Source organism: Bufo bufo, chromosome 2 (genome assembly GCF_905171765.1).
Source record: "Bufo bufo chromosome 2, aBufBuf1.1, whole genome shotgun sequence".
Taxonomy (NCBI): Eukaryota; Metazoa; Chordata; class Amphibia; order Anura; family Bufonidae; genus Bufo; species Bufo bufo.
Window position 1 is genome coordinate 505,412,215 of NC_053390.1, and position 27,132 is coordinate 505,439,346.

At 41.1% G+C, this 27,132-nt stretch overlaps 2 protein-coding genes across 3 annotated transcripts in view; one reads left to right on the top strand and one right to left on the bottom strand.

Annotated features, from left to right (window-relative positions):
• Positions 1–21,271, top strand: part of LOC120991643 (kelch-like protein 23) — an 88,981-nt gene extending 67,710 nt beyond the window's left edge. The window contains exons 3-4 of one of the 2 annotated variants that reach the window (XM_040420439.1): positions 20,003–20,072; positions 20,143–21,271. In XM_040420439.1, coding sequence (XP_040276373.1) covers positions 20,003–20,072; positions 20,143–20,148 — 76 coding nt within the window. In that variant the 3' untranslated portion in view covers positions 20,149–21,271. The remainder of the gene's footprint in view (positions 1–20,002; positions 20,073–20,142) is intronic. The other variant, XM_040420438.1, reaches the window with a different exon arrangement.
• Positions 21,272–25,793: 4,522 nt separating this feature from the next.
• The window catches only part of LOC120989619 (ceramide synthase 4-like), a 207,434-nt gene continuing 206,095 nt past the window's right edge, over positions 25,794–27,132 (bottom strand). Inside the window, exons 10-11 of the mRNA XM_040417835.1 lie at positions 26,680–26,836; positions 25,794–26,461 (exon numbers count right to left, since the gene is read on the bottom strand). Of these exons, the coding sequence (XP_040273769.1) occupies positions 26,282–26,461; positions 26,680–26,836 (337 nt within the window). The 3' untranslated portion in view covers positions 25,794–26,281. The remainder of the gene's footprint in view (positions 26,462–26,679; positions 26,837–27,132) is intronic.

Genomic DNA, 27,132 nt, shown 5'->3' on the forward strand with positions numbered 1-27,132 from the left:
CTGCCGGTATCTTCTTAATCCTTGGATTAGCCACCACTCCAGAGGAGTGATGTAGAATACTGAAAAAGAACTGTGTACTAACTCGTACACAATGTGATACCTCTTGGCGCAGAACCACAACTGCGAGTGACGTCTTTTTAAAAATTATTTATTCATTCGAGTGACAACGCGTTTCGGAGTGAGAATACTCCTTTATCAAGTCTAAAAGAAACAGTAGTATATGAAGTAGTAGTGCCAAGAAATAAAAATGAAGGTAAAAATATATATATATAGAAATAAAAAATAAAAAACAAAAAATAAAAAATAATAAAAGTACAAATAAAAATAAATAGAAATAACAATAAATACAACAAAAAAACAACAAAAAACCTTGTATGATACATCAACATGGTGTGCAGGTATTGGACTATAAAATTCACATGGAATAGTCACATAAATGTACCAAACATAGTCAGAAGGGTCCGGATTGTGTTGTAAAGGAACTTTTAACTTTCGTAGTTAAAGAGAATTTATATTAAAATCAATACTAATAGTCTTGGTGATATTAAAATTGGCAATAGTATTAGTTTGATGATAAAAAGAAAAAACTAATATTAATAGTGGTGGCCTTGATACAATAAGAACAGAGAGACTGATAAAATATATATAAAAATATGAGTCAGGGGATTCAAAATTACACAAACCGTGTCACTGACATTAATGCAACTGTACTAGCCACAAAACTAAGACGCTCACCAGCGAATTGGCGGTTAACACAGTGATATGATTACATACATTTATATATATATATACATGAGTACACATATGCATAATCCGGATTAATTTCTGAGTAAATGGTTTGAAAGGATGGCTAATGTCTGGTAAATGTAGTGATATTAGAATAATGATAATAATAAGGAGAGGCACAGGGGAAAAAAAGGTGGGGGTATTTACCTTTGGAGCTGGGTACATACAGTTGGTGCGACTGATCCAATTGCTATGGGTTAAAACAATTAGAGAATTATGAGCTTTCATATTGATTTAGAACTAAAATGAAAGGTTATGAACTTGAAAAAATATATTATATATATTATATATATAAGTAGATTAAGCCAAACCAAACATTAATATTGTGGGTGGAGCAGAGCATTACCTTGGTGTCGGGGTCCTGTATGTGTAGCGCAGCTTGCCACGTGTGTGGGAGCGCGCGCTTATTTGAGCCGGGCAGAAGGGAGGGGGGTGAGGCTGGTTACGGGCTGCCGATTGGAGGATGTGGTAAGGCGGGGGCGGGGCTAGTGACCGACCGCTGCAGTGAGCTTGTCTGTGTGCGCGATGTCAGTGCGCTCTGTAAGGGAACGATGGCACTCGTAATAGGCGGGGGGCGGGGCTAATGACGGACTGCTGCAGTGAACTAGTCTGTGTGCGCGGTGTCAGTGCGCTCTGTAGGGGAACAATGGCACTAATAAAATGGGGGGTGTCCGGGCAGATATGTGCTGGCAATTGTTAGGGGGTGAATTTGTTAAGGATTGGTAATGTAGTTGAATACTGGTGTGTTGGTGTGTTTAATTGAGAATGGGCTGGGAGTGACTGTGGAATAATGTGTGAGATGGTGGCACTGTGGTAGATTGAAGGGACAATTTGAGAATATGAGAGTGTGAGGATGAAGCTTGGTGGTATTACTGATGAAAAATGATAATGACAAGAGTGTTTTCATATGGATTGTTATTATTAAATTTTATTTTAATGGATCAATGTATAAGAAGATAAAGGAGAAAAAGGGAGGGGGGAGTTTATTTCCCCATATATATTGTTATTATTATAAATTAATTAAATTATTTTAAAAAATAGATGTATTATAAGATGTATGTATTCAGAGATGGGGGGGGGGGGTTAGCCAAAAAACTAACAGCCCTCTTGAAAACAGCCGAAGTTCAAAAAATATTATCCAAAAAAGAAAAAGAATATATCACCATTGACCATCCGAATTTAGCATTATTCTATCATCTACCTAAAATCCATAAATCCATCACCAACCCACCAGGAAGACCAATTATTTTCGGAATTTCCTCTTTGACATGCAACTTATCCCACTATATTGACATTTTGCTCCAGAAATTCGTCATACAATTACCATCATACCTAAAGGATTCAGCTACTCTGATCACCCTCCTCAAGGGAATTGAGTGGAAGGATTCCTACACCTGGGCCACACTAGACGTTTCATCCTTATATTCCAATATCCCACACACAACAGGAATTAATGCCATACGGCAAATTTTACAGCGAGACGAGAGTCTGCCACACAGACAAAGCCAGTTCATACTGGAAGCCATAGAGTTTATACTCAACCATAACATCTTTACCTTTGAGGACAAAATATATAAGCAGACAAAAGGGACCGCGATGGGGACGCGCTTCGCGCCTAGTTTCGCGAATTTATACATGGGGGTCTTTGAGGAGCAATTTATCCATAATGAGCAAGCTTGGCATAAAAAATTGATTTTTTACAGACGTTATATCGATGACCTACTAATCATCTGGGACGGAAGTATAGAGGACATCAACAAATTTACTACTCACTTGAACAATAACAATTTCAACCTCACCTTCACAGCAAACTATTCCAAAACATCTGTTGAATACTTAGATCTAGTCCTTTCTTCCAAAGAAAAATCTATAGAAACCAAAACCTTTTTTAAAAAAGTAGATGGAAATAGCTATTTAGATTACCAGAGCGCACATCACAAAAAATGGAAGAACAACGTGCCATTCAGTCAGTTCAAACGCATCCGTAGAAACTGCACTAATGATGAGGACTTTAAACAACAAAGTCAAGTCATAGAAAAAAGATTCCTAAACAAAGGGTATCCTACTGGAGTCATTAAGGCAGCCCTCCAGCGAACACAGAAATACACCCAAGAAAACTGCTTGTCTTCAAAAACGGAAGAATGTGACTCAAAAACCACTAAGAAATACCAAACTTCCTTCACCACCACATACAACACCAACCATAATGTTTTGCGTAACATCTTTTCAAAACACTGGCCCATTTTACAAGCAGATCCCTTTTTAAAAAAACACATTCAATCAAAACCTCAAATAACCTTCAGAAGGGCCCAAACCCTCAAGAATCTCATCGCTCCTAGTAGATTACGGTCCCAAAAGACGCAAATACCGTCTACCGTAACCATGTTCCCCCAAGTCCTTGGAAGCTAAAAGTGCGGCTACCGCCGATGCAAATGCTGTAGTAACATCTCCTCCCGGGTCACCAGATTTTTCAGCAATGTCACCGGTGAACAATTCCAAATTGGAAATTTTCTAAATTGCTCATCATCCTACGTCATCTACCTACTAGAATGCACCTGCGGATTACAGTATATAGGCCGCACTACCATGACTCTGAGAGAGAGAATAAACAAACACCGGTGGAACATTACAAACGGTTTCATAAAACATGGAGTCTCGCGACATTTCCTCCACTGCCATAACAAAAATCCTGTGGACCTTGCCATAACACCAATAGAACAAATTCCCACCGCCTGTACCAACCGGTATCAGAAACTAAGAAGGAAAGAAATGTTCTGGATATTCAAACTACAGACAATAGAGCCCTATGGTCTCAACGAATCTCTTGAAAGCAATTGTTTCTAACACGTCCCCCTCCTTCCTTTGAACCCCCCCCCCCATCTCTGAATACATACATCTTATAATACATCTAATTTTTAAAATAATTTAATTAATTTATAATAATAACAATATATATGGGGAAATAAACTCCCCCCTCCCTTTTTCTCCTTTATCTTCTTATACATTGATCCATTAAAATAAAATTTAATAATAACAATCCATATGAAAACACTCTTGTCATTATCATTTTTCATCAGTAATACCACCAAGCTTCATCCTCACACTCTCATATTCTCAAATTGTCCCTTCAATCTACCACAGTGCCACCATCTCACACATTATTCCACAGTCACTCCCAGCCCATTCTCAATTAAACACACCAACACACCAGTATTCAACTACATTACCAATCCTTAACAAATTCACCCCCTAACAATTGCCAGAACATATCTGCCCGGACACCCCCCATTTTATTAGTGCCATTGTTCCCCTACAGAGCGCACTGACACCGCGCACACAGACTAGTTCACTGCAGCAGTCCGTCATTAGCCCCGCCCCCCGCCTATTACGAGTGCCATCGTTCCCTTACAGAGCGCACTGACATCGCGCACACAGACAAGCTCACTGCAGCGGTCGGTCACTAGCCACGCCCCCCGCCTTACCACATCCTCCAATCGGCAGCCCGTAACCAGCCACACCCCCCTCCCTTCTGCCCGGCTCAAATAAGCGCGCGCTCCCACACACGTGGCAAGCTGCGCTACACATACAGGACCCCGACACCAAGGTAATGCTCTGCTCCACCCACAATATTAATGTTTGGTTTGGCTTAATCTACTTTTATATATAATATATATTATATATTTTTTCAAGTTCATAACCTTTCATTTTAGTTCTAAATCAATATGAAAGCTCATAATTCTCTAATTGTTTTAACCCATAGCAATTGGATCAGTCGCACCAACTGTATGTACCCAGCTCCAAAGGTAAATACCCCCACCTTTTTTTCCCCTGTGCCTCTCCTTATTATTATCATTATTCTAATATCACTACATTTACCAGACATTAGCCATCCTTTCAAACCATTTACTCAGAAATTAATCCGGATTATGCATATGTGTACTCATGTATATATATATATATAAATGTATGTAATCATATCACTGTGTTAACCGCCAATTCGCTGGTGAGCGTCTTAGTTTTGTGGCTAGTACAGTTGCATTAATGTCAGTGACACGGTTTGTGTAATTTTGAATCCCCTGACTCATATTTTTATATATATTTTATCAGTCTCTCTGTTCTTATTGTATCAAGGCCACCACTATTAATATTAGTTTTTTCTTTTTATCATCAAACTAATACTATTGCCAATTTTAATATCACCAAGACTATTAGTATTGATTTTAATATAAATTCTCTTTAACTACGAAAGTTAAAAGTTCCTTTACAACACAATCCGGACCCTTCTGACTATGTTTGGTACATTTATGTGACTATTCCATGTGAATTTTATAGTCCAATACCTGCACACCATGTTGATGTATCATACAAGATTTTTTGTTGTTTTTTTGTTGTATTTATTGTTATTTCTATTTATTTTTATTTTTATTTGTACTTTTATTATTTTTTATTTTTTATTTCTATATATATATATTTTTACCTTCATTTTTATTTCTTGGCACTACTACTTCATATACTACTGTTTCTTTTAGACTTGATAAAGGAGTATTCTCACTCCGAAACGCGTTGTCACTCGAATGAATAAATAATTTTTAAAAAGACGTCACTCGCAGTTGTGGTTCTGCGCCAAGAGGTATCACATTGTGTACGAGTTAGTACACAGTTCTTTTTCACTATCTTATATGAAGGATAGCCTTATGCATATCCCATGCATGCTTAAACCCCTTCACTGTATTTGCAGCTACCACTTCTGCAGGAAGGCTATTCCATGCATCCACTACTCTCTCAGTAAAGTAATACTTCCTTATATTACTTTTAAACCTTTGCCCCTCTAATTTAAAACTGTGTCCTCTTGTGGTAGTTTTTCTTCTTTTAAATATGCTCTCCTCCTTTACCGAGTTGATTCCCTTTATGTATTTAAAAGTTTCTATCATATCCCCTCTGTCTCTTCTTTCTTCCAAGCTATACATATTAAGGTCCTTTAACCTTTCCTGGTAAGTTTTATCCTGCAATCCATGTACTAGTTTAGTAGCTCTTCTCTGAACTCTCTCTAGAGTATCTATATCCTTCTGGAGATATGGCCTCCAGTACTGCGCACAATACTCCAAGTGAGGTCTCACCAGTGTTCTGTACAGCGGCATAAGCACTTCACTCTTTCTACTGCTTATACCTCTCCCTATACATCCAAGCATTCTGCTGGCATGTCGTGCTGCCCTATTACATTGTCTTCCCACCTTTAAGTCTTCTGAAATAATTACTCCTAAATCCCTTTCCTCAGATACTGAGGTCAGGACTGTGTCAAATATTCTATATTCTGCCCTTGGGTTTTTACGCCCCAGGTGCATTATCTTGCACTTATCCACATTAAATTTCAGTTGCCAGAGTTCTGACCATTCTTCTAGTTTTCCTAAATCCTTTTCCATTTGTCGTTTCCCTCCAGGAACATCAACCCTGTTACATATCTTTGTGTCATCAGCAAAAAGACAAACCTTACCATCGAGGCCTTTTGCAATATCACTTATGAAGATATTAAACAAAATTGGTCCCAGTACAGATCCCTGTGGAACCCCACTGGTAACATGACCTTGTTTTGAATGTTCTCCATTGACTACAACCCTCTGTTGTCTGTCACTCAGCCACTGCCTAATCCACTCAACAATATGGGAGTCCATGCTCAATGACTGCAGTTTATTGATAAGTCTTCTATGTGGGACAGTGTCAAAAGCCTTACTAAAATCTAGATATGCGATGTCTACTGCACTTCCATGAGGACATATTCCTGCAAGCCTGCAGTAATGTTCCCATATGCAGTAATGTTCCCATATGTGGTGATGATGTCTGTGCTGTGGAGACTGAGGACGCTGATCACCTTGTGGCGTCCACGAGTGATCCGTCCATTCATATTGATGTAAGTTCAGATGGTATAAGGAACATGAGTTTCTATGAAATGATGCATGCATGTGAATTACAGGAATCGAACACAGTCCTGAGTGATCTGGAATTGAACAATAGGTCACTGCATTTTTATACTAAAAATCGGGATTTTTATCCGATTCAATCCAGATCCCCAGCACTGGATCGATACCAAGAACTGGTGGAACGGGACTTAGTCCTGTTGCATGATCAAATTAATTTGAATCCTGTTGGCTGCAACAATGTTACCAAAAATGAAATGAAAGCGTTAAAGGAAATGAAATCGAGGGAGGACAATGTGATAAAACAATCTGACAAGGGGGGTGGGGTTGTCGTATTGGACAGTGGTCTTTATAGGACCCTAATTGAGTCCATGCTTAGTGACACCACAGTGTATGTTACTCTCAGCGACAACCCCCTCTCCTCTTTTCAGAAGGAATTGAAAGATATCTTGGATTTGAGAATTAAATCGGGTTTCCTGACCACCAGGGAATCCGAATATATTTACATTATGTCCCCCGTCATTCCGGTGTTCCATGCACTTCCTAAGACACATAAAAATACTTTTCCACCTCCCCTTAGGCCAATTGTAGCGGGCATTGGATCATTCTCTGAAAGATTCTCACAATGGGTTGATTCTATACTACAACCGCTTATACCACTCATACCTGGCTTTCTTAAAGACACAGCGTCCGTTCTACAAACAATTGAGAAAATTGAATGGTCCTCAAACTATATATGGATCACAGCGGACGTTGTGTCTTTATACACTAATATCCCACATGAATTGGCCATACGATCCCTAGCCTGGTTCCTAAAAACATATGGGAACATTACTGCAGGCTTGCAGGAATATGTCCTCATGGTGGTGGACTTCCTCCTCAGGCGCAATTTCTTTATGTTCAACAACAAGTTTTATCTCCAGATATCGGGGGTGTCGATGGGGGCCAAATTCTCTCCCTCCATAGCCAATATTTTTATGGCATGGTGGGAGAGGAGTTTTCTCCTCATCGAAGCCCACCCTTTCTGGCACTACATCAGGTGGTATGGCCGTTACATCGATGACCTGATCCTAATTTGGACGGGAGATGTGGTGGCCATACCATCTTTTTGTAGTTATATTAACTCCTGCGTGGACACTATCAATTTTAGTGTCCATCATGACACACAGGAGATTTCCTTTTTGGATTTGCACCTGAGGGGGGATCCCTCCACCAATCAAGTTTCCACATGCACGTACAGAAAACCTATGGCAGGGAACACCACATTGCATGCCACATCTTGCCACCCCAAACATGTACTAGCTAACATACCTAGGAGTGAGATAATACGTGCAAGAAGAAATTGCACGGATGAAAAAAGCTTCATGGAGGAAGCTGTAAATATCTCTCACAGATTATATAAAAGAGCTTATGGCATAAAACAGGAGGAGGATGCAATACGACAGGTCTCAATCATTGAGAGAGGATCCCTATTTTATCCTAGACAGGAAAACACACTAGAAAAAAAGGGGGGTGAACCCTGCACTGCAGTTAACAACAATAAACATCATAACAAAAATTCCAGATATACTAGTAGCAGGAGGAACAACCTGTTTGTTACTCAATATAGTACTGAGTTTAAACAAATAAGTTATATCATAAAAAAACATTTTCCTGTCCTGGCATATGACAAGGAATGGACTGACATAGTTGCAGATGGGGTTCAGTGTGCAGCCAGAAGGGCGCCCACCATCGCAAACTATGTCAGCCCCAGTCTGTACCAGGAGGAGAAAAAATCGCAACCAGTCTGGCTTAAGACCAAAGGGAGCTATAGGTGTGGACACCACAGGTGTATTTGCTGCACACATATGCTGATCTCCAAGACTTTTGTTTCAGCATCAAATGGTAGAGTGTTTCAAGTGAAATCGTATCTCAATTATAATACATCCTATGCAGTTTACTTAATTACATGTAAAAAGTGTAATCTGCAATATGTGGGGTGCACCACTAACGCTATCAAAGTCAGAACACGTAAACACATTTCTGATGTGCCCCACCATGTCAATCGCAATGTATCTGCAGCTGTTTGCCATGGTGGGGACACATCAGATATGGTGGTACAAGGCATAGAAAAAGTTTTTCTGCCCAAATGTGGAGGGGATCACAGAAGGAAATTATTAAATAGAGAGTCCTTCTGGATTTTTGCATTAAATACACGTCAACCAGATGGTTTAAACAAACGTCTGGATTTAATTTTGCAGCAATAATCCACACTTTATAATCCATGCAGCTTTCATTTCTGGGAACACATATAGGGGATCTCCCTCTTCCCTTTCTTCTTTATTTTATTATATGTTATTATAGTCCAGTAACCTTTTATCCCATATACCTTATGCGTGTTTCTGCATATTTTTTTTTTTTTTTACTATGTTATATATGTTTTTTTGGTCTTTTTTGTTTATTTTTATTTTCATGAGAAGAGTTGTTCATAGGTGTGGCACCTTTCTGGGGGTGGATGCAGTCATGTGAACATAATTAGTGGAAACAGGTGCATCATCCCCTATAAAGGATCCCACTCTTAATGTCTTACTGTGTCATGAGGAAGGGCTGGAATTGTCTCTGGTAGCCCGAAACGCATAGATAAGACTGCTATTTTTGTAACTTATGGATGAGATTTTACCGCAAGCAAAATAAAAGATTCCTTTTATCACAGTGGAGCTCGATTCCTTAAAACCCCTTTTTTGCATTGTTGCCCGGACCTCACACGGGTGTTCCGTGCTCACTGGTGAAGGAGGGGCAGGTGAGATCTGCTGAACTTTCCTTTTTCTTATAGTTTATCACTAGAACGACGCCCTCAAAAGTGAACGAGAGCGCACTGCGCATGTGCAACGTGCTCTCCATTCATTACTATGGGAGTTCCAAAAATAGCTGAGCGAGCACACTTGGCTATTTTTGGAAGTCCCATAGAAATGAATGGAGAGCGTACTGCGTGACCACTTCTCCATTCAGCTCTATGGGACTGCTGGAAATAGCCGAAAACTTGCTTTTTTGCAACATTTTAAAAAGTTGCATGTCATAAGTATAGCTTAAAAGTGATCCACTGGTAAAACTTTCTTAAAGTGGCATGAGAAGGCGCAGCTATGTGCGACTTTTGACGCAAAAAGTCGCACACAACATCACTTGCAACTTTTTTATGCCACAAAACTGGCATAGCAGATTTGGCTACATGCACACTACAGTAAAAAAAAACATCCAACTGTCAGTTTTTAACATATGTTTTTTCACTGATGTCTTTCTGAGAAACGGACGCTAAAAATAATCCCATTCAATTGTATGGGGGCAGTCGGTCAGTGAAAATGGACAAGCAAGAACATGTTCTATTTTTTTATGTCCTTTATTCACTGGCTGTCAAAAAAATTGCCGTGTGAATAACCACATAGATTACCATTGTTCTTAAATCGGACGTGTGACGGCCGTTAAAAAAAAACTATAGATATTAAGAGTGAGGGGTCAGTTTCTGTTTCATTAAATAAGTTCAAACATTGTTAGATGATTCCTTGGGAACCCTTTTTCTAGCATTACATATTGTTTAAATCCTTAACAAGTCTGCTACAATACTTTTTTATATAATTTAGTGGCTTAAAATAATAAAAGTTTAATGTTGAAAATAAAAACTATGAAGAAAACTGAGAGAAATGGCTCTCCTCTAGAAGTAAGATTTGCTCAACCATGGTATCTTCACAAAGCTAAGAAGGTCCTTATTCGCTGATTAGGTCAAAAAGGCCAAAACAGAGTTTATCCTTTTCGTAAGATAGCTTCTACATCTACAATACAACAGACTTTCGCACTTCCTTTTAAACTGATATTATCTGTCAGATTATTGGGGAAGAGCGTTTGTATAAAGTGTGACAGTGTAAGGCTACTTTCACACCAGAGTTTCTGCTGGATCCAGCATGGATCAGCAAAAATGCTTCAGTCGCGATAATACAACCGTCTGCATCCTTTATGAATGGATCTGGTTGTATTATCTTTAACATAGCAATGATGGATCCGTCTCTAAAACCATTGGAAGTCAATGGGGGACAGATCAGTTTTCTATTGTGTCCGAGATAACGGATTCACCACCATTGACTTACACTGGGTGTCATGACGGATCCATCTTGTTCCGCACCACATTGCGGAAAGAAAAACGTTGCTTACACCGTTTTTCTGTCAGTGATGGGGACCAAATGGAATGGAATGCATTCTGGTACATTCCGTTTCATTCAGTTCAGTTTTGTCCCCATTGAGAATGAATGGGGACAAAACGGAAGTGTTTTCCCCCGCTATTGAGATCCTATGATGGATCTCAATAGCGGAAAGGGAAAGTGCAGATGTGAAAGTAGCTTAAAAGTTGTTGTCAATCTCCGGATGATCGTGTCGTCCTGCTATGGGGAAAATCATTGTTCCTGTGCAGTAGATTGTGGTGTATAAACAACAATCTGCTGCGCTGAAACAATGATTTTCCATGGGGACAAGCGATCACTTGTCCCCATACAGCGGAGGTGATTGCTGCGTGTAAATGCAGCAGTCACTTTCACAGATGATCTGACAGTGATCGGGGGCATCTGCTTCAATCCGGATCATCTGTCAGATAATCGGTCCGTGTAAAAGGACCCTGACTCTTGTCTGTTACGGACATTACAAAGATGTGGATAACCACAGACTTATTCCCCACTTAGTTTAGAGTTAAATTTTTATTTTATTTGTGGCATGCCATAGTCACATTACAGATGTTTTGATTAGTGGAGTCAGGGTGCTGAGACCCTTGTCAATGGCTAAAATGAATCACCTCTGTTTGGCTCTACACGGAGAGCAGAGTGGTATAGGGGTTCATTGAACATACACCACTTAAACAGCTATCTGAGAAAGATTTAAAGTAGCTATGTAAGAGGCACATGTAACGGGGAGCCAGTGACGCGCTTCCTCCTTTCTGCGCCGCCAGCATCCTGCAGGAGCGAGGACGTGGCCGGCGTCCTCATCTCCATGGAGACCAGGAGGCGCTGAGGACCCGGCCGCGCACGCCTCCTCAGCGAGGCCGACGTCCTCCGAGCTGATGTGTGAACTGAGCGCCGATCGTGACTAATCGGTGCTCAGATGGTTTGGGGTGGACTTGGGTCACGTGATGCTGGCCACATCACGTGACTCACTTGTTCCTGCTATTTAAACAGGCAGCCTGCTGGTCACAGGTTTCCTGTGATTGGTCTTTCAACCTCACTAGCGTTTGCCTGCATGTGTGTCTTTGTGTACTCGACCTCGGTTTGATTTTGACTCTCGATCCTGTGTTACCCCTTTGTAGTGTGTGACCTCCTGACCTTGGCTTGTATTTGACATTGATTTTGGTGTTTCCCTTGGTACTGATGTGATCTCCTGGTTCTGACCTCGGCGAGTTTTGACCTTGGTATTGTGTTCTGCTTAGCGTTTGCTTCTTTGTGTTCTGTCCTAGCTTTCCTGTTTTCTCCACTTTTGTTCCTCCCTATAAGCCCCCGCACGTACTTAAGCTAGGGACCGACGCCCAGTTGTACACCGTCAGTTAGGACAGACTGTGCAAGTAGGTAGGGATAGTGGTGTGGGTGGAGCTTAGGACTGCACTTATCCCTACCATTTGTGATAGAATCACAGGTCATACCTAATACCATGGACCCTATGCGAGTACTTACTGATCAGGTACATAGTTTCGCCCAAATGGTGCAGGATTTGGCAAAGAGGTTACAGCAGCAGGAATTGTGGCAGCCTCCATCTGTAGCAGCCTCCTTCGCTATGACTCTTGAACTTCATGTCAAACTGCCTGATCGTTTTTCGGGGAAAGGAAGCATTTTTGACTTTTAAAGAGAGCTGTAAGTTGAATTTTCGGTTACCCCCACACTCTTCGAATTCCGGACAATAGAGAGTTGGCATCATTATCTCTTTGTTGCAAGGAGACCCACAAGAATGGGCTTACTATCTCCCCACAGATTCCCCTTGCCTAATGTTGAGGCGTTTTTTCAGGCCTTAAGTGTGCATTACGATGAACCTGATAAGGCGGCCGTGGCTGAGAGTCAATTAAGGTCCCTTAGTCAGGGAGACAAACCCCTGGAGAAATATTGCACCAAATTTCGGAAATGGTGCATTTCCTGTGGGTGGAATGATCCGGCGCTTAGATGTCCGTTCCGGTTAGGACTCTCAGAAAATGTGAAAGATATGTTGGTCAGTTACCCCCTCCCTGACACCTTAGAACAGACTATGACTCTAGCTGTTAGACTGGACCGACGATTTAGTGAAAGACAAAGAGAACAACTGACGTCTCCACTGGTGTTGGTCACACCTGTACCCTCACCCTCAAGACTCCAAGTTGAGAATTATCCAGGGGAGCCTATGCAGCTCAGAATGACCAGGAGAGATCTGAGATGTCAAAAGGGTGCCTGCTTTTAGTGCGGAGAATCGGATCATTGGTTACAGCAATGTCCTAAAGTCCCTCCTTCCAGGAGATTTTCATGTCCAGATGCCCAGAAGGATAAGGTACTTCCCAAGGTGGTTAAAGAGAAAGTGTTGTTACCAGTAATTATTTCTTTTGGCTCCAGTAAGGGGTTTGAGAAGGCATTTGTTGATTCTGGGTCTGCCTCTAATTTTATTGACCAATAACTTTGCTCTTTCCCTTGGTCTGCCGATGTTGTCCCTCGCTAACCCTATTCATATTATTGCTATTGATTCCACACTGTGGAGGTAGTTCTAGGTCTACCTTGGCTCCAGGTTCATAATTCAGTTATCAACTGGTCCACGGGCGAATTAGATAAATGGGGGGTGAAATATGATTCTTGTTGTCTACCTGTTATTCAGGCTAGAGTCTCTGCGGAGTCAAACTGTCTTCCCTCGTACATCAGCGACTTTTCTAAAGTTTTTTCTATGTCCGAGGTTGATTTCCTTCCCCCTCATAGACCTTATAACTGTGCCATCGACCTTGTTCCGGGATCCAAGCATCCAAGGAGTCGTATTTATAGCTTGTCCGGACCAGAATGGCAGTCTATGAGGGATTACTTGAAGTAAAGCTTACTAAAAGGGCATATTAGGCCCTCGGTATATTCTATGGGGGCAGGGTTTTTCTTTGTCGCAAAAAAGGATGGTGGCTTGATGCCGTGTATTGATTATAGAGAATTAAATAAAATTTCCATCAAGAATCAGTACCCCTTGCCCTTAATTCCAGACCTGTTTAACCAAATTCTTGGCGCTCACTGGTTTACTAAACTCAACCTCAGGGGGGCATATAATCTCATTCGAATAAAGGAGGGGGATTAGTGGAAAACGGCCTTTAATACCCCTGAGGGTCATTTTGAATATTTAGTAATGCCGTTTGGTCTAAGTAATGCTCCGGCGGTTTTCCCAAATTTTGTCAACAATATTTTTAGACAATTTATTTGAAAATTTATGATTGTTTACTTGGATGATATTTTGATTTATTCACCTGACTGGAACTCTAACATTAGCCACACTAGACAGGTACTGGAGGTTCTTCGAGAGAACCAACTATTTGCTAAAAGTGAAAAGTGTACCTTTGGAGTACAAGAAATTCTATTTATGGGATATATTCTCAAACCCCTATCCTTTAAGATGGTTTCAGGGAAAGTGCAGGCTATTCTGGGGTGGGTGAGGCCCTCCTCTCTGAAAGCATTACAACGGTTTCTGGGGTTTTCTAATTATCCAAAATTTGTCAAAAATGTTTCTATTATTGCTAAGCCACTCACCGACCTAACCAAGAAGGGGGCGGATCTAACTAATTGGTAGTCAGAAGCCATAGAAATTTTTGAAACCCTCAAGAGGTGTTTTATTAATGCTCCAGTGTTAATCCAACCAGATCAAGAAAGGCCTTTTGTGGTTGAGGTTGAGGCCGCAGAGGATGGAGTTGGAGCCGTACTCTCCCAGGGGTCATCAACTCTCACTAAACTGAGGCCTTGCACCTTTTTCTCTTGCAAATTGTCCTCTACGGAGAGAAATTACGACATTGGTAATCGTGAATTACTTGCTATTAAATGGGCCTTTGAGGAATGGTGGCATTTTTTGGAGGGGACTCAACATCAGGTTACTGTAATTACTGTTAAGAATTTGATGCTTTTGCAATCTGCTAAACGTTTGAATCCCAGACAGGCTAGGTGGGCATTGTTCTTCACACGCTTTAACTTTTGTGTTACTTTCAGGCCACGAAGTAAAAATGTCAAAGCAGATGCCCTATCTCGAAGTTTTTGTGCATTTCAGTCTGTCATTATGGCTTCGGTCTCCTCCGATGTGACAACCGAAATAATCACGGGGCAACACTTGGCCTCAGTACAATCTCCTACAGATAAGTTATTTGTCCTGGGTAATTTACGTCTCCGACTGTTGGGTGAGTGCCATAATTCTGTGTTTAGTGGACATCCGGGTATTAATGCCACCAAGGAATTAGTCTCTGGGTTTTATTGGTGGCCTACTTTGTCTAGAGATGTCCACTCATATGTGTCTTCATGGGAGGTTTGTGCCAGGTCCTAGACACCTAGGTCTTGTCCAGTGGGGGAGTTACGACCACTGCCCATCCCTAGTAGACCTTGGTCCCATCTCTTCATGGACTTTATTACCGACCTACCGGTGTCTGAAGGTAAGTCGATGATATGGGTAGTTGTGGACAGAATTAGTAAAATGGTGCACTTCATCCCTCTGTCAAAACTGCCCAATGCTAAAACTCTAGCTTCTCTGTTTGTTGATCATGTTATACGGTTACATGGAATTCCAAGTTTTAGTTCGTTTTCGTCATCTTCCTCACAAGTTTCGGAAGCTGATCTGGTAGCTAAAGAACTGTGCACAGTTTGGGTCCAGGTTCAGTCGAACCTGAAAAAAGCCCAAGAGATTAAAAAAACTAATGCAGATAAAAAGCGCTCTCGAGGAGTAGATTTTGGGTTAGGTGATTAAGTTTGGAATTTGTCCTTGAAGGTACCTTCCAATAAGTTTGCACCACGGTTTATTGGACCATATGAGATTATTGAAATGATTAATCTTGTGTCTTTTAAGTTACCATTGCCTGACTCTTTTCGTATTCATAATGTGTTTCATAAATCTTTACTCAAAAAGTATGTGTCGCCTGTATCCAATACACAGGAATCTCTGTCACCAGTGGTGGTTGCCGTCAACCAGAATTTGAGATTTCTAGGATTCTTGATGTTAGAAAGGTCCGGAATTCTCTTCAATATTTGGTCCATTGGAGGGGTTTTGGTCCTGAGGAGAGTCTTGGGTGCCGGCTAGTAGGATGCATGCTGCGAGGTTGGGGAGAAAATTCCATCTAACTCACTCTGAAAAACCCGTTCCGGTAATTGTGGGTCCGGTGGCCCCTCGTGGAAGGAAGGAGGAAGCACGTCGCCGGCTCCTCGTTACAGTACCCCCTCTTCCATGAGGGGCCACCGGACCCACAATCACTGGAGCGAGGACGTGGTCGGCGTCCTAAACTCCTAGCTGATGTGTGAACTGAGTGCCGATTACTCACGATGGTTTGAGCTGGACTTGGGTCACGTGACGCTGATCACGTCATGTGACTCACTTGTTCCTGCTATTTAAACAGGCAGCCTGCTGGTCACAGGTTGCCTGTGATTGGTCTTTCAACCTCACTAGCGTTTGCCTGCATGTGTGTCTTTGTGCGACTTGTATTTGACGTTGATTTTGGTGTTTCCCCTGGTACTGATGTGATCTCCTGGTTCTGAACTTGGCGAGTTTTGACCTTGGTATTGTCTTCTGCTTAGTGTTTGCTTCTGTGTGTTCTGTCCTAACTTTGTTGTTTTCTCCACTCTCGTTCCTCCCTATAAGCCCCCGCACGTACTTAAGCTAGGGACCGCCACCGAGTTGTACACCGTCAGTTAGGACGGACTGTGCAAGTAGGTAGGGATAGTGGTGTGGGTCGAGCTTTGGGCTGCACTTATCCCTATCATTTGTGACAGCACGTTAAACTTTTTTTCTATTTTAATTATTTATTTAATTAGCAAAACGAATACAGAAACCAATCATCTGACAGTGGCATATAATAAATATGGTCACTACAAAACCATTGTAGTGGTGGCAGTAGGTAATTGAACAATATAAAACAACATCCACAAATAAGTGAGAATTAAATGTTTATACAATGCACATATAAGTCATAATTCCTGAAATTAGCAGCAGGAAGACATCCACTGAAATACGTAACATCAGTAGGTATTTAAATGTAGTTTTTTGTAGATGAGAGACATTTGCAAATTCTATCACACAGAGCATGGCATAACGTTTCCCTGTTAAATGGGTTTTGCCATCTCAGACAATGGGGGCATATTGCTAGGATATGCCCCCATTGTCTGATAGGTGCGCAGCCGCCCTCCATTCATTTCTATGGGGCCGCCGAAAATAGCAGAGTGCTGGCTTGGCTATTTCCGTCTGCCCCATAGAAATGAATGGGAGCAGTGGCCGCGCGTGTGCGGTGCGCTCCCATTCACTTCTATGAGAGCAGCGGGGAGCAGCGCTTGGTGGTGGAAGGACCCCGGGAAATCCAGGGTCCTCCAGCCACAGCTCTCCCCGCTCCATTCTCGTTGGGACCCGCACCTATTAGACAATGGGGGCATACCCTAGCCCCCATTGTATGTGATGGAAATACCCCTTTAAATCAGTTTCTTACTCTGTGAACATACCAGAGCACAGAGCAGGAATCTTTACATTCTCCTCTGTCGGCTATCTATCTGTTACTGCAGTAGATGTGGAACCACTGTGTCAACAAATCAATTTGACTGGGCTTAACTACAGATGAGTGAATCGATTCTAAACAAATCAGATTTGTTACAAATTTCACCAAAATTTGTCACCTAACGAATCCGAAGTTTTGACGATTTCTTTTGGACAAATCATTTAAAAATGGCACCTAGAAACATTTTACTCAGAATATTGGTGGAGGAAACCATGAGGGAGGAAGAAGATGGAGGATCACATGATACTGGAAGGAAGTGGGGGTGGGCTTGCCCTGACTTGTTCAAAGGCTGAACGACAACCTGATCATCCTATGAAGGGGCAGTATTCAGCCAGGTCTTTCTGCAGAGAAAGAAGAACCGCCATTCTGTGTTCAATTTGTGACCTGAAAGGATGTTTTGTGGCAGCGTCTGACAAAAATTTTTATTACAGACACAAGCTACTAATCTATTGTTATAGGCATACTATGAAGAGAGTATAGAGAGAGAATAGGGAGATATAAATAAGTATATTTTAGGGACTTCGATTTGAGAAAGTATATAGAGAGAGTAAAGGAGTGAGGGACTGGTCAATCAGAGTCGTGTGTTTAACACGGCTTGCTGGCAGCTAGTTCTGCATTACAAAATCCTGGAAGAAAATAATATTTTTCAGTATGAACAGGCAGTTATCTTTTTTTCTGCTGCAAACACGAAACAGTTGCACATTTTTTTCTTCTAAAAATCTGTTTAAATTTACTGTTTGTAATTGTGCATTTCAGTGCAGTGCACATTATACCTGCATTAATAAACACATTGAATATTACTGGAAAATAACGGGTAGTTACATCAAATCCATTTTACTACAGTAACACAAATGATCATATCTGTGTTAGTGAATGCATTACTGCAACAGACCGTGTAGTTCAAAGACACTACAAAAAATGGCATTGTTATAACTCTGTTAGTGAACACATTACTGCATCATACTGTGTAGTTAAAAGAGATTTGCCTGCAAAAATTGCATTATTACTATTGCTAATTGACACTAGCAGTGTGCAGTATGTTTGTAGAAGGGGAGTGACATTTGATTGCACCTATGCCTTTAAATTACAGATAAATCTAAATTTTGATAGTACCATTTAATAATCTGTGTACCAAGCCTGTGACTATATTTTATACGCCTCCTAATAGGTCTTCCCAGGCTTCCAATAAGCACTACATTATTATGGAGGACACAGAGGATGAGATTGTGGACTAGATGGCTCACCCTTCCTCTCAGTCACAGCAGGATAACGTGGATGTCATCTCAGAGTCTGAAACCATGTCTTGGAGCCAGGGGTCACAGCATTCCTCCTGCTCCTCCTCCTTGCAACCCTAGAAAAGCCTTTCACTTGTATCATCTCTGTCTTCACTGCCCCCTCCTAGGGGGGTGCCCTCTTTTTTCCTAAGAAGAGGCAAAAATGTGCTGTGGAAGATAATCTAGAGAGTCTTCATGTAGTGCATGTGCTATTATTGTCCGCAAATCACGGTCCGAGGCCTGATTCAAGTCAATGGGTCCGCAAAAAATACGGAATGCACATGGAACACATCCGTATGTCATCCGTATTTTGTGGATCCATACTGTAGAAATGCTATGCCTAGCCCATATTGCTCATGTGTTTGGTGATTAATAAGTTACTGTTTCCGATCCGCAAAAAATGTATCACATACGGAAACCATACGGATATGTTTTGTAGAATAATGGAACGGAAGAGGACTTAAATGAGAGAAAAAAAAACTCAGATACGGAACAACGGATCCGTTAAAAAAAACAGACCGCAAAACAATAACGGTCGTGTGCATGAGCCCCAATAATAAAAAAAACAATGAAACCATGTAATTATGTAGTGTTATATGTAGTAGTCCCCACACCATTTGCCATTTTTTCAACTAACTTCATGAGTTAGTCACCCCTTTGAACAGACTTGAAAAAGTTCCCATATATTCTGTCCCACTCTTCATTCCAAAACATGACTGATGGGATAGAGACAACCTGTTACCTCTCCTGACGTGTCTGTTTTAGTATCTATTTGTGTCCCCTTGCAATACAAATTCTCGAGCATCTATTTGTATCACTATGATGTGCCATTTCTCTATTATTTTGTCTATAATTTATGAATGAATTGCCAGCAGTTTGCAATGAAGGTCCAGGTGGATGTTACCAGTTTGGGGTGTGTTCATGTACAGTCTGACACTATCCAATTAGTGCTGCCATTGGTAGACTGTGCAGGGACATGCCTCAACTGGTAACACCCATCTGGACCTTCACTGCAAACTGCTGACAATTCATTCCTAAACTTCTAGTAGGAATACTATAGTCATAAGATTATGCTGTAGAATTATTACAAGGGAATGCAAGTAGTTACTAAAACAGATATGTCAGGACAAGTGTCAGGTCCTCTTACCTATAACTTCTTAATGTATGGCAAAAATATACTTATTTCATTTGGGGTTATCCCATGAACAATTTCTCTTGAAAACCATTCACATCTACCTCAGTATCAGATATAAATGTTTCAAACATTGTTACTTTACATTTATTGGATTTTCCTCATTCTTCTCCTTTAGCACCATGGCTTTTCCTCCCCATGCTGTAGCTAAAGTAGTGCACTCTTCACTTCCCCTGCACTACCCACAGGTTTGTTTGGGAAATAATACTTTATATATCACTGGTAATAAGCATTGAATTATACTTATATTTTTTGAAGGTATGACCTGTGTGCGACTGTACTTAATGGAATCCTATATACCATTGGTGGGAAGGCACTACGCTTCGACTTCCGCACTAAAGTATGGTCAGTAATTGAAGAAGAATGCCTCAACCGCAAGTTCTTTATGGGATGCTGTTCTGCAAATGGCCGGATTTATTTACTGGGACAAAGAAGAGCTAGTATAACTCATGATATTCCCAACATTGTCTTGTTTGATCCATATGTGGATATTTGTCAAGTAACAGATTTAAAGCTACCTTGTCCTTTGCCCATAAGAGGCTGTGTAAGCATGAGACGCAGTGATGTTTGGCCTTAAAGGGGGAATCCAGTTAAAAAAAAATTCTGTCATTGATATATGTGAGAAGATCACTCAGTCAGCGTGTGTAAATACGTCTTTAGAAAAACCTAGCATGTATAGGTGGCGGTGGTGAGTTCGACAGACACAGCTGTCAGTTGAATGGACACACTCGGAGGATAGCTATTGAAGGTGTCTGGGAACTTTTAGTGACATTGTTATAGGCATCATCACAAACTGGGTTATCTACTTGTTTTTATTTTATTACTGTGCAGGTTTTATGAGACAGGAGCACATACTAAGGATGCTTTCACACTTTCATATTTTGGCCAGTATATGGCATCAGTATATGCGAGCCAAAGCCAAAAATTTAACCTGCAGAGAGAAAACATAATGGAAAGATTTGTACTGCTTCTGTGTTTCGGACTCACTTCTGGTTTTGGCTTACAAATACTGACTGTGTGAAAGTGGCCAGTTCAAACAGTTTTTTGGTTCTGATTTTGGAGTGTTTCAGCTTCAAAATCAACTCCAAAAAATCCATCAAAACAGCCTACCATTCATTTCAATGGGAAGCAGTACTTGCTTTTTTTCCATGTGGAAAAAGAAGCAGCATGCCCTATCGTGGGGCTTGTTCACAAAATGCTTTTTTTTTGTGCTGTTTTTTACTCGTTTTCCGTTTGGAATCTATGCCAAAAATGTCTCTGAAAAGCCTTCCATTGAAATGAATGGACTTGCATTTATTTTCCAAGTTGAAAAAAAGTAGAAAAAAGAAGCAGGATGCTCTATTTTGGTGTGGAATCCACGTTGATTCTCCAATTGAAATTGAAGCTGAAAAACGTGCCAAAAACTGCACCAAAACCGCGCTGATTTTTTTCAGTGTGTTTCCAAAATCCATTTTGTGAACGGGCCCTTAGGGTGAAATCTGTGCTGAATCTACCACTGAAAGAGGACCTTTCACCGATTATTACACTATGAACTAACTATACAGACATGTAGAGCGGCGCCCGGGGATCTCACTGCACTTACTATTATCCCCGGGCGCCGCTCTGTTCTCCCGCTATGCCCTCCGGTATCTCCGTTCACTAAGTTATGGTAGGCGGAGTCTGCCCTTGTTCTTCTGTAGTGCTGGCCAATCGCAGCGCAGAGCTCACAGTCTGGGAGAAAAGAACCTCCCAGGCTGTGAGCTCTGCGCTGCGATTGGCCAGCGCTAGAGCAGAACAAGGGCAGACTCCGCCTACCATAACTTAGTGACTGGAATCTCCGCCTACTATAACTTAGTGAGCAGAGATACCGGAGGGCATAGCAGGAGAACGGAGCGGCGCCCGGGGATAATAGTAAGTGCAGTGAGATCCCCGGGCGCCGCTCTACATGTCTGTATAGTTAGTTCATAGTGTAATAATCGGTGAAAGGTCCTCTTTAAATAATGGGAAGCGTAAAAAAGTTCCATACATATTTGCGTGTGTTCCCTGTAGTTTTTGGTGCTGATCTGCACCAAAAATCATGCACCAAAAATTCTGTTTTGTATTGAAGTAAACAACCATTGGTAAAAATAAAATGAGTTGAGAAACTGCATCAAAAACCTTGCAAAATGATACTGATGTCCTATCTAGAGGAAAGGTCATCAGTAAAAAAAAAACTCCCGGAATACCCCTTTAATTGTCATATATAGTCTAATACAACAACATAACAATCTGAAACAGAAAATAAGAACAGATATTGTTTAAACTTGAGACCTTTATTTTCTTCTCCTATTGAAGCGCTAGAAGTCCTACAAAACGTGTGTTAATCAAACTGACACACAATCAACAATCATAATGATAACTATACTTACTCCCTCACAATATATAGTCCTCAACATTGAAACTGCAACACCAGCACCAAGAAGGAAATGTCGTGGAATTATGGTAATCACAGGATTGATAGACATGTTAATCATATGCAAATGATTAAAAAATGGAAACAAAAAAAATCTCGGTTTATTCAGTATCAAATATGAGCACTATACACAGAAATACACACACCTACAAGCCTTGGCATGCTATCAAAGAGGTTATTAATGGTTGTCTGAGGAATGTTCTGCCACTCTGAATGCACTTGGGCATACAAATCATCAAGATCCGCAGCTGGCAGCTCCCTTTGCCATTGCTGGCCAATTATGTCCCTAATGTGCTTGATGGAGACAAGTCCAGAGACGCTGCAGGCCATAGTAGCCATTTTAGGTCACGCAGGTTGCTCACAGTAGCACAAGAAACATGCGGCCTGGCCATGTCCTGTTGAAAAACAGCTCCTGGGACACTTAAAAGGGTTATCCTGGACCCGCTGTGCTGCCCATACTTACCTGATCCCCGCCGGTGGTTTCTTTCCGATCACTCCACGGCCATCTCAGCATCTTCCTTGCCACCCTAGCCATAGAAAGTGACGTCCAATTTCACTTGCAGTACAGAATAGATCACTTTGTGCCATTCTTCTAATCCGATGATCTGTCTGTGCAGGGGTTCGCCTAAATGTCTCTCTTGCTGTCCTTCCAGTTCGGCATTGTTCGCCCAATCACTTGGTCACACAACTTTAAACAATGCTGACATCTTGGCCAAGGTGTGTAGTGATCTGCTTGAGTGATAAACCAAGTTCTTTCAGTTCAAGGATTCTGTCCCTCTCAGTTAGCGATAACTGGCAAAATACAGGAGGCATCACACAAAGATCCCACATGACTGATCTGATTTTTGAGGTACAGATTGGAGAAAATGTGATCATCTGCAGATCTTAGCAACACCTGCTACTTCCTCAATTTGCATAACCTTACGACTTGTCTTTCTTGGTATTGCAATTTCAATGTTGAGGAGTATATAACATATTTGTGTTAATATTTTTTCTCTATGACAATAAAAATAATCAAGTTCCAGTTCCTGGGTTTACAAAAACATCTAAAATATATATATTTTAAGGCCTCTTTAATAAGAATGTCACATTCTAATAAATCAAGGAAATCTGTGGGGTTTTGATATTTGCAGTGCTAAAAAACGAAACCGGTCTAATTGTTTGAGCCCAGTGTATTCGTGAGCACAGCGCTCACCCTGCCTCCTCCTGCCCCTCAGGATAACCATTGACAGGCTGCTATGTATGCACGTATACACAACAGCCTGTCAATTACCGCCCGGTAGATGGGTGAGGCAGGACAAGTGCTCTGCTCATGAATACAGCCACACTCAAACTATAGACTGTTGTATGCTTTCAGCACTGCTAGTAGCAAAAACAACGAAATGCTTGACTGTTGCTCCATTTAAATGGAAAATGTGGGATCCTTGTTCTTGTGATTGGTGGGAGTCCCTGCTGTTAGCCGCCCACTGATCAGACAAGTATTACTTATCTTAAATGGGTGATAAATTGTGAATGGGTGATATATTGTCATTCTGAGAAACCTCTTGAAATCAGTTAAAGGGGTTGTCTCATATTTATAATGTAGAGAAAGTTAATACAAGCCACTTACTAATGTATTGCGATTGTCCATATTGTCTCCTTTGCTGGCTTGATTCATTTTTCCATCGCATTATAAACTGCTTGTTTCAAGGGGTTATGGCTACCGATGCAGCGCAGATATGAGGTTCCTATGTATGCAATTACGGTCCCAACCACCAGAGAGGCCTGTGCTTTTTCCTATAGTGTGGAAGTACGGCTACCGATGCTGGATTACAGAGTGGTCGTAACCCTTATATACCAGCAGTGTATATACAGTCGTGGCCAAAAGTTTTGAGAATTACATAAATATTGGAAATTGGAAAAGTTGCTGCTTAAGTTTTTATAATAACAATTTGCATATACTCCAGAATGTTATGAAGAGTGATCAGATGAATTGCATAGTCCTTCTTTGCCATGAAAATTAACTTAATCCCAAAAAAACCTTTCCACTGCATTTCATTGCCGTCATTAAAGGACCTGCTGAGATCATTTCAGTAATCGTCTTGTTAACTCAGGTGAGAATGTTGACGAGCACAAGGCTGGAGATCATTATGTCAGGCTGATTGGGTTAAAATGGCAGACTTGACATGTTAAAAGGAGGGTGATGCTTGAAATCATTGTTCTTCCATTGTTAACCATGGTGACCTGCAAAGAAACGCGTGCAGCCATCATTGTGTTGCATAAAAATGGCTTCACAGGCAAGGATATTGTGGCTACTAAGATTGCACCTCAATCAACAATTTATAGGATCATCAAGAACTTCAAGGAAAGAGGTTCAATTCTTGTTAAGAAGGCTTCAGGGCGTCCAAGAAAGTCCAGCAAGCACCAGGATCGTCTCCTAAAGAGGATTCAACTGCGGGATCGGAGTGCCACCAGTGCAGAGCTTGCTCAGGAATGGCAGCAGGCAGGTGTGAGCGCATCTGCACTCACAGTGAGGCGAAAGCTTTTGGAAGGTGGCCTGGTGTCAAGAAGGGCAGCAAAGAAGCCACTTCTCTCCAAAAAAAACATCAGGGACAGATTGATCTTCTGCAGAAAGTTTGGTGAATGGACTGCTGAGGACTGGGGCAAAGTCATATTCTCCGATGAAGCCTCTTTCCGATTGTTTGGGGCATCAGGAAAAAGGCTTGTCTAGAGAAGAAAAGGTGAGCGCTACCATCAGTCCTGTGTCATGCCAACAGTAAAGCATCCTGAGACCATTCATGTGGGGGGTTGCTTCTCATCCAAGGGAGTGGGCTCACTCACAATTTTGCCCAAAAACACAGCCATGAATAAAGAATGGTACCAAAACACCCTCCAACAGCAACTTCTTCCAACAATCCAACAACAGTTTGGTGAAGAACAATGCATTTTCCAGCACGATGGAGCACTGTGCCATAAGGCAAAAGTGATAACTAAGTGGCTCGGGGACCAAAACGTTGACATTTTGGGTCCATGGCCTGGAAACTCCCCAGATCTTAATCCCATTGGGAACTTGTGGTCAATCCTCAAGAGGCAGGTGGACAAACAAAAACCCATTAATTCTGACAAACTCCAAGAAGTGATTATGAAAGAATGGGTTGCTATCAGTCAGGAATTGGCCCAGAAGTTGATTGAGAGCATGTCCAGTCGAATTGCAGAGGTCCTGAAAAAGAAGGGCCAACACTGCAAATACTGACTCTTTGCATAAATGTCATGTAATTGTCGATAAATTCCTTTGAAACGTATGAAGTGCATGTAATTATATTTCACTACATCACAGAAACAACTGAAACAAAGATCTAAAAGCCGTTTAGCAGCAAACTTTGTGAAAACTAATATTTGTGTCATTCTCAAAACTTTTGGCCACGACTGTACAATGTGATGGTAAAATCAATCCAGCCAGCAAAGGAAGCAACATTGACAATCACAACACATTAGTCAGTGCCTTGTAGTAACTTTCTCTACATGATAAATGCCATTTGTTGAAGTGAAACAACCCCTTTAATGTCTCATTAATACATTATAAACAGAAGATATTATTTATGAGTATGAAAAACCTCTGGAGTTGCCCATCACAGCAGAACGCTATAGAGTGCTATATGAAGAAGAAAGTATCTAGACGACAAAGTCACTGAAGGAGTCATGAGTTTATATAGTTGTAGTATGTGGTGTAAGATATAAGCCTTACGTATAGTTATGATGAAGAGCTTAATTCATTTAAGGTCAGTATCATGTGACTAAAGCCCCGCAGGTTAAAAGGTCTTAGAACTCAGGCATCACTGTGCTAGTAAACTAGATACTCTGCTCTGTAATGTGTAGGGTGTCTGTAACGTGTAGGGTATCTGCCAAGCAACTAAGCCAGAAAGCTTGAAGGGTGAATTCCACAGAACCATAAATACATTTTGGATAGCTGCCCACCAATAGTTTCAGTTAGCTAGTCTTCGAGTGTCCATTATTCATTCTGGCCACTCCATTGTCTACGGTCTTTCCAGAAACACTGTTATTGTTAATGTTCCAGTAGACAGTTTTGGTCTCTATCTCTGATGGTCTACTATTTTCTTGTCCACTGTCCTCACTCTCTTCCACATCACTACGAACATCAGTACCGACCTGGATTACAAGAGATATAAGGGGACAAAGTTAAAACTGACGGCCTAGTGGTGGTCCAGATACATGTGCTAATGACAACTGGTATGATTTTTTTAAAATAAAGGATGACAGGTGCAGTTACTATGACAAAAATAGTTTCACAAGTATGGAGTTAAATCATAATCCCTATAATAATTCTACTGACAGAATGTTCATATAGCATGGAATAATACTCTTACCGCGCCAGTAAATGTGAATCTATATATCATTCGGAGAATCATGTAAGCCCAGAAACAATGAAGTATTTGTAGTGTCATTAGAAGAGCATTGAAAAAATAATATCCAAAGAAAGGCTGGAATCTTATCATGGAGGAATAATATGTACTATAGATGACCCTAAAAAGAAAAAAAAAAAATCAGACATCAGGCAGAATGGTTAAATACATGACCAGAAACATCTGCTTTTACCATTAATACTGGAAGAGATTTGAATACCTATCATGCATTATGAATGTGTTGACTGTTACAGACACAGGGGGGAATTTATCATGAGGGAAATACAGTATATGAAGTCAGTTTTGCTTGAGTCTGCGTTGGCGTACTTTATGCCACATTTATCAAATGTCACATGTTTTATTTGTCTTATCCTTAAACCTAACGCCTTTGTCTAGAGAAGCTACTCCAGTTTTCCT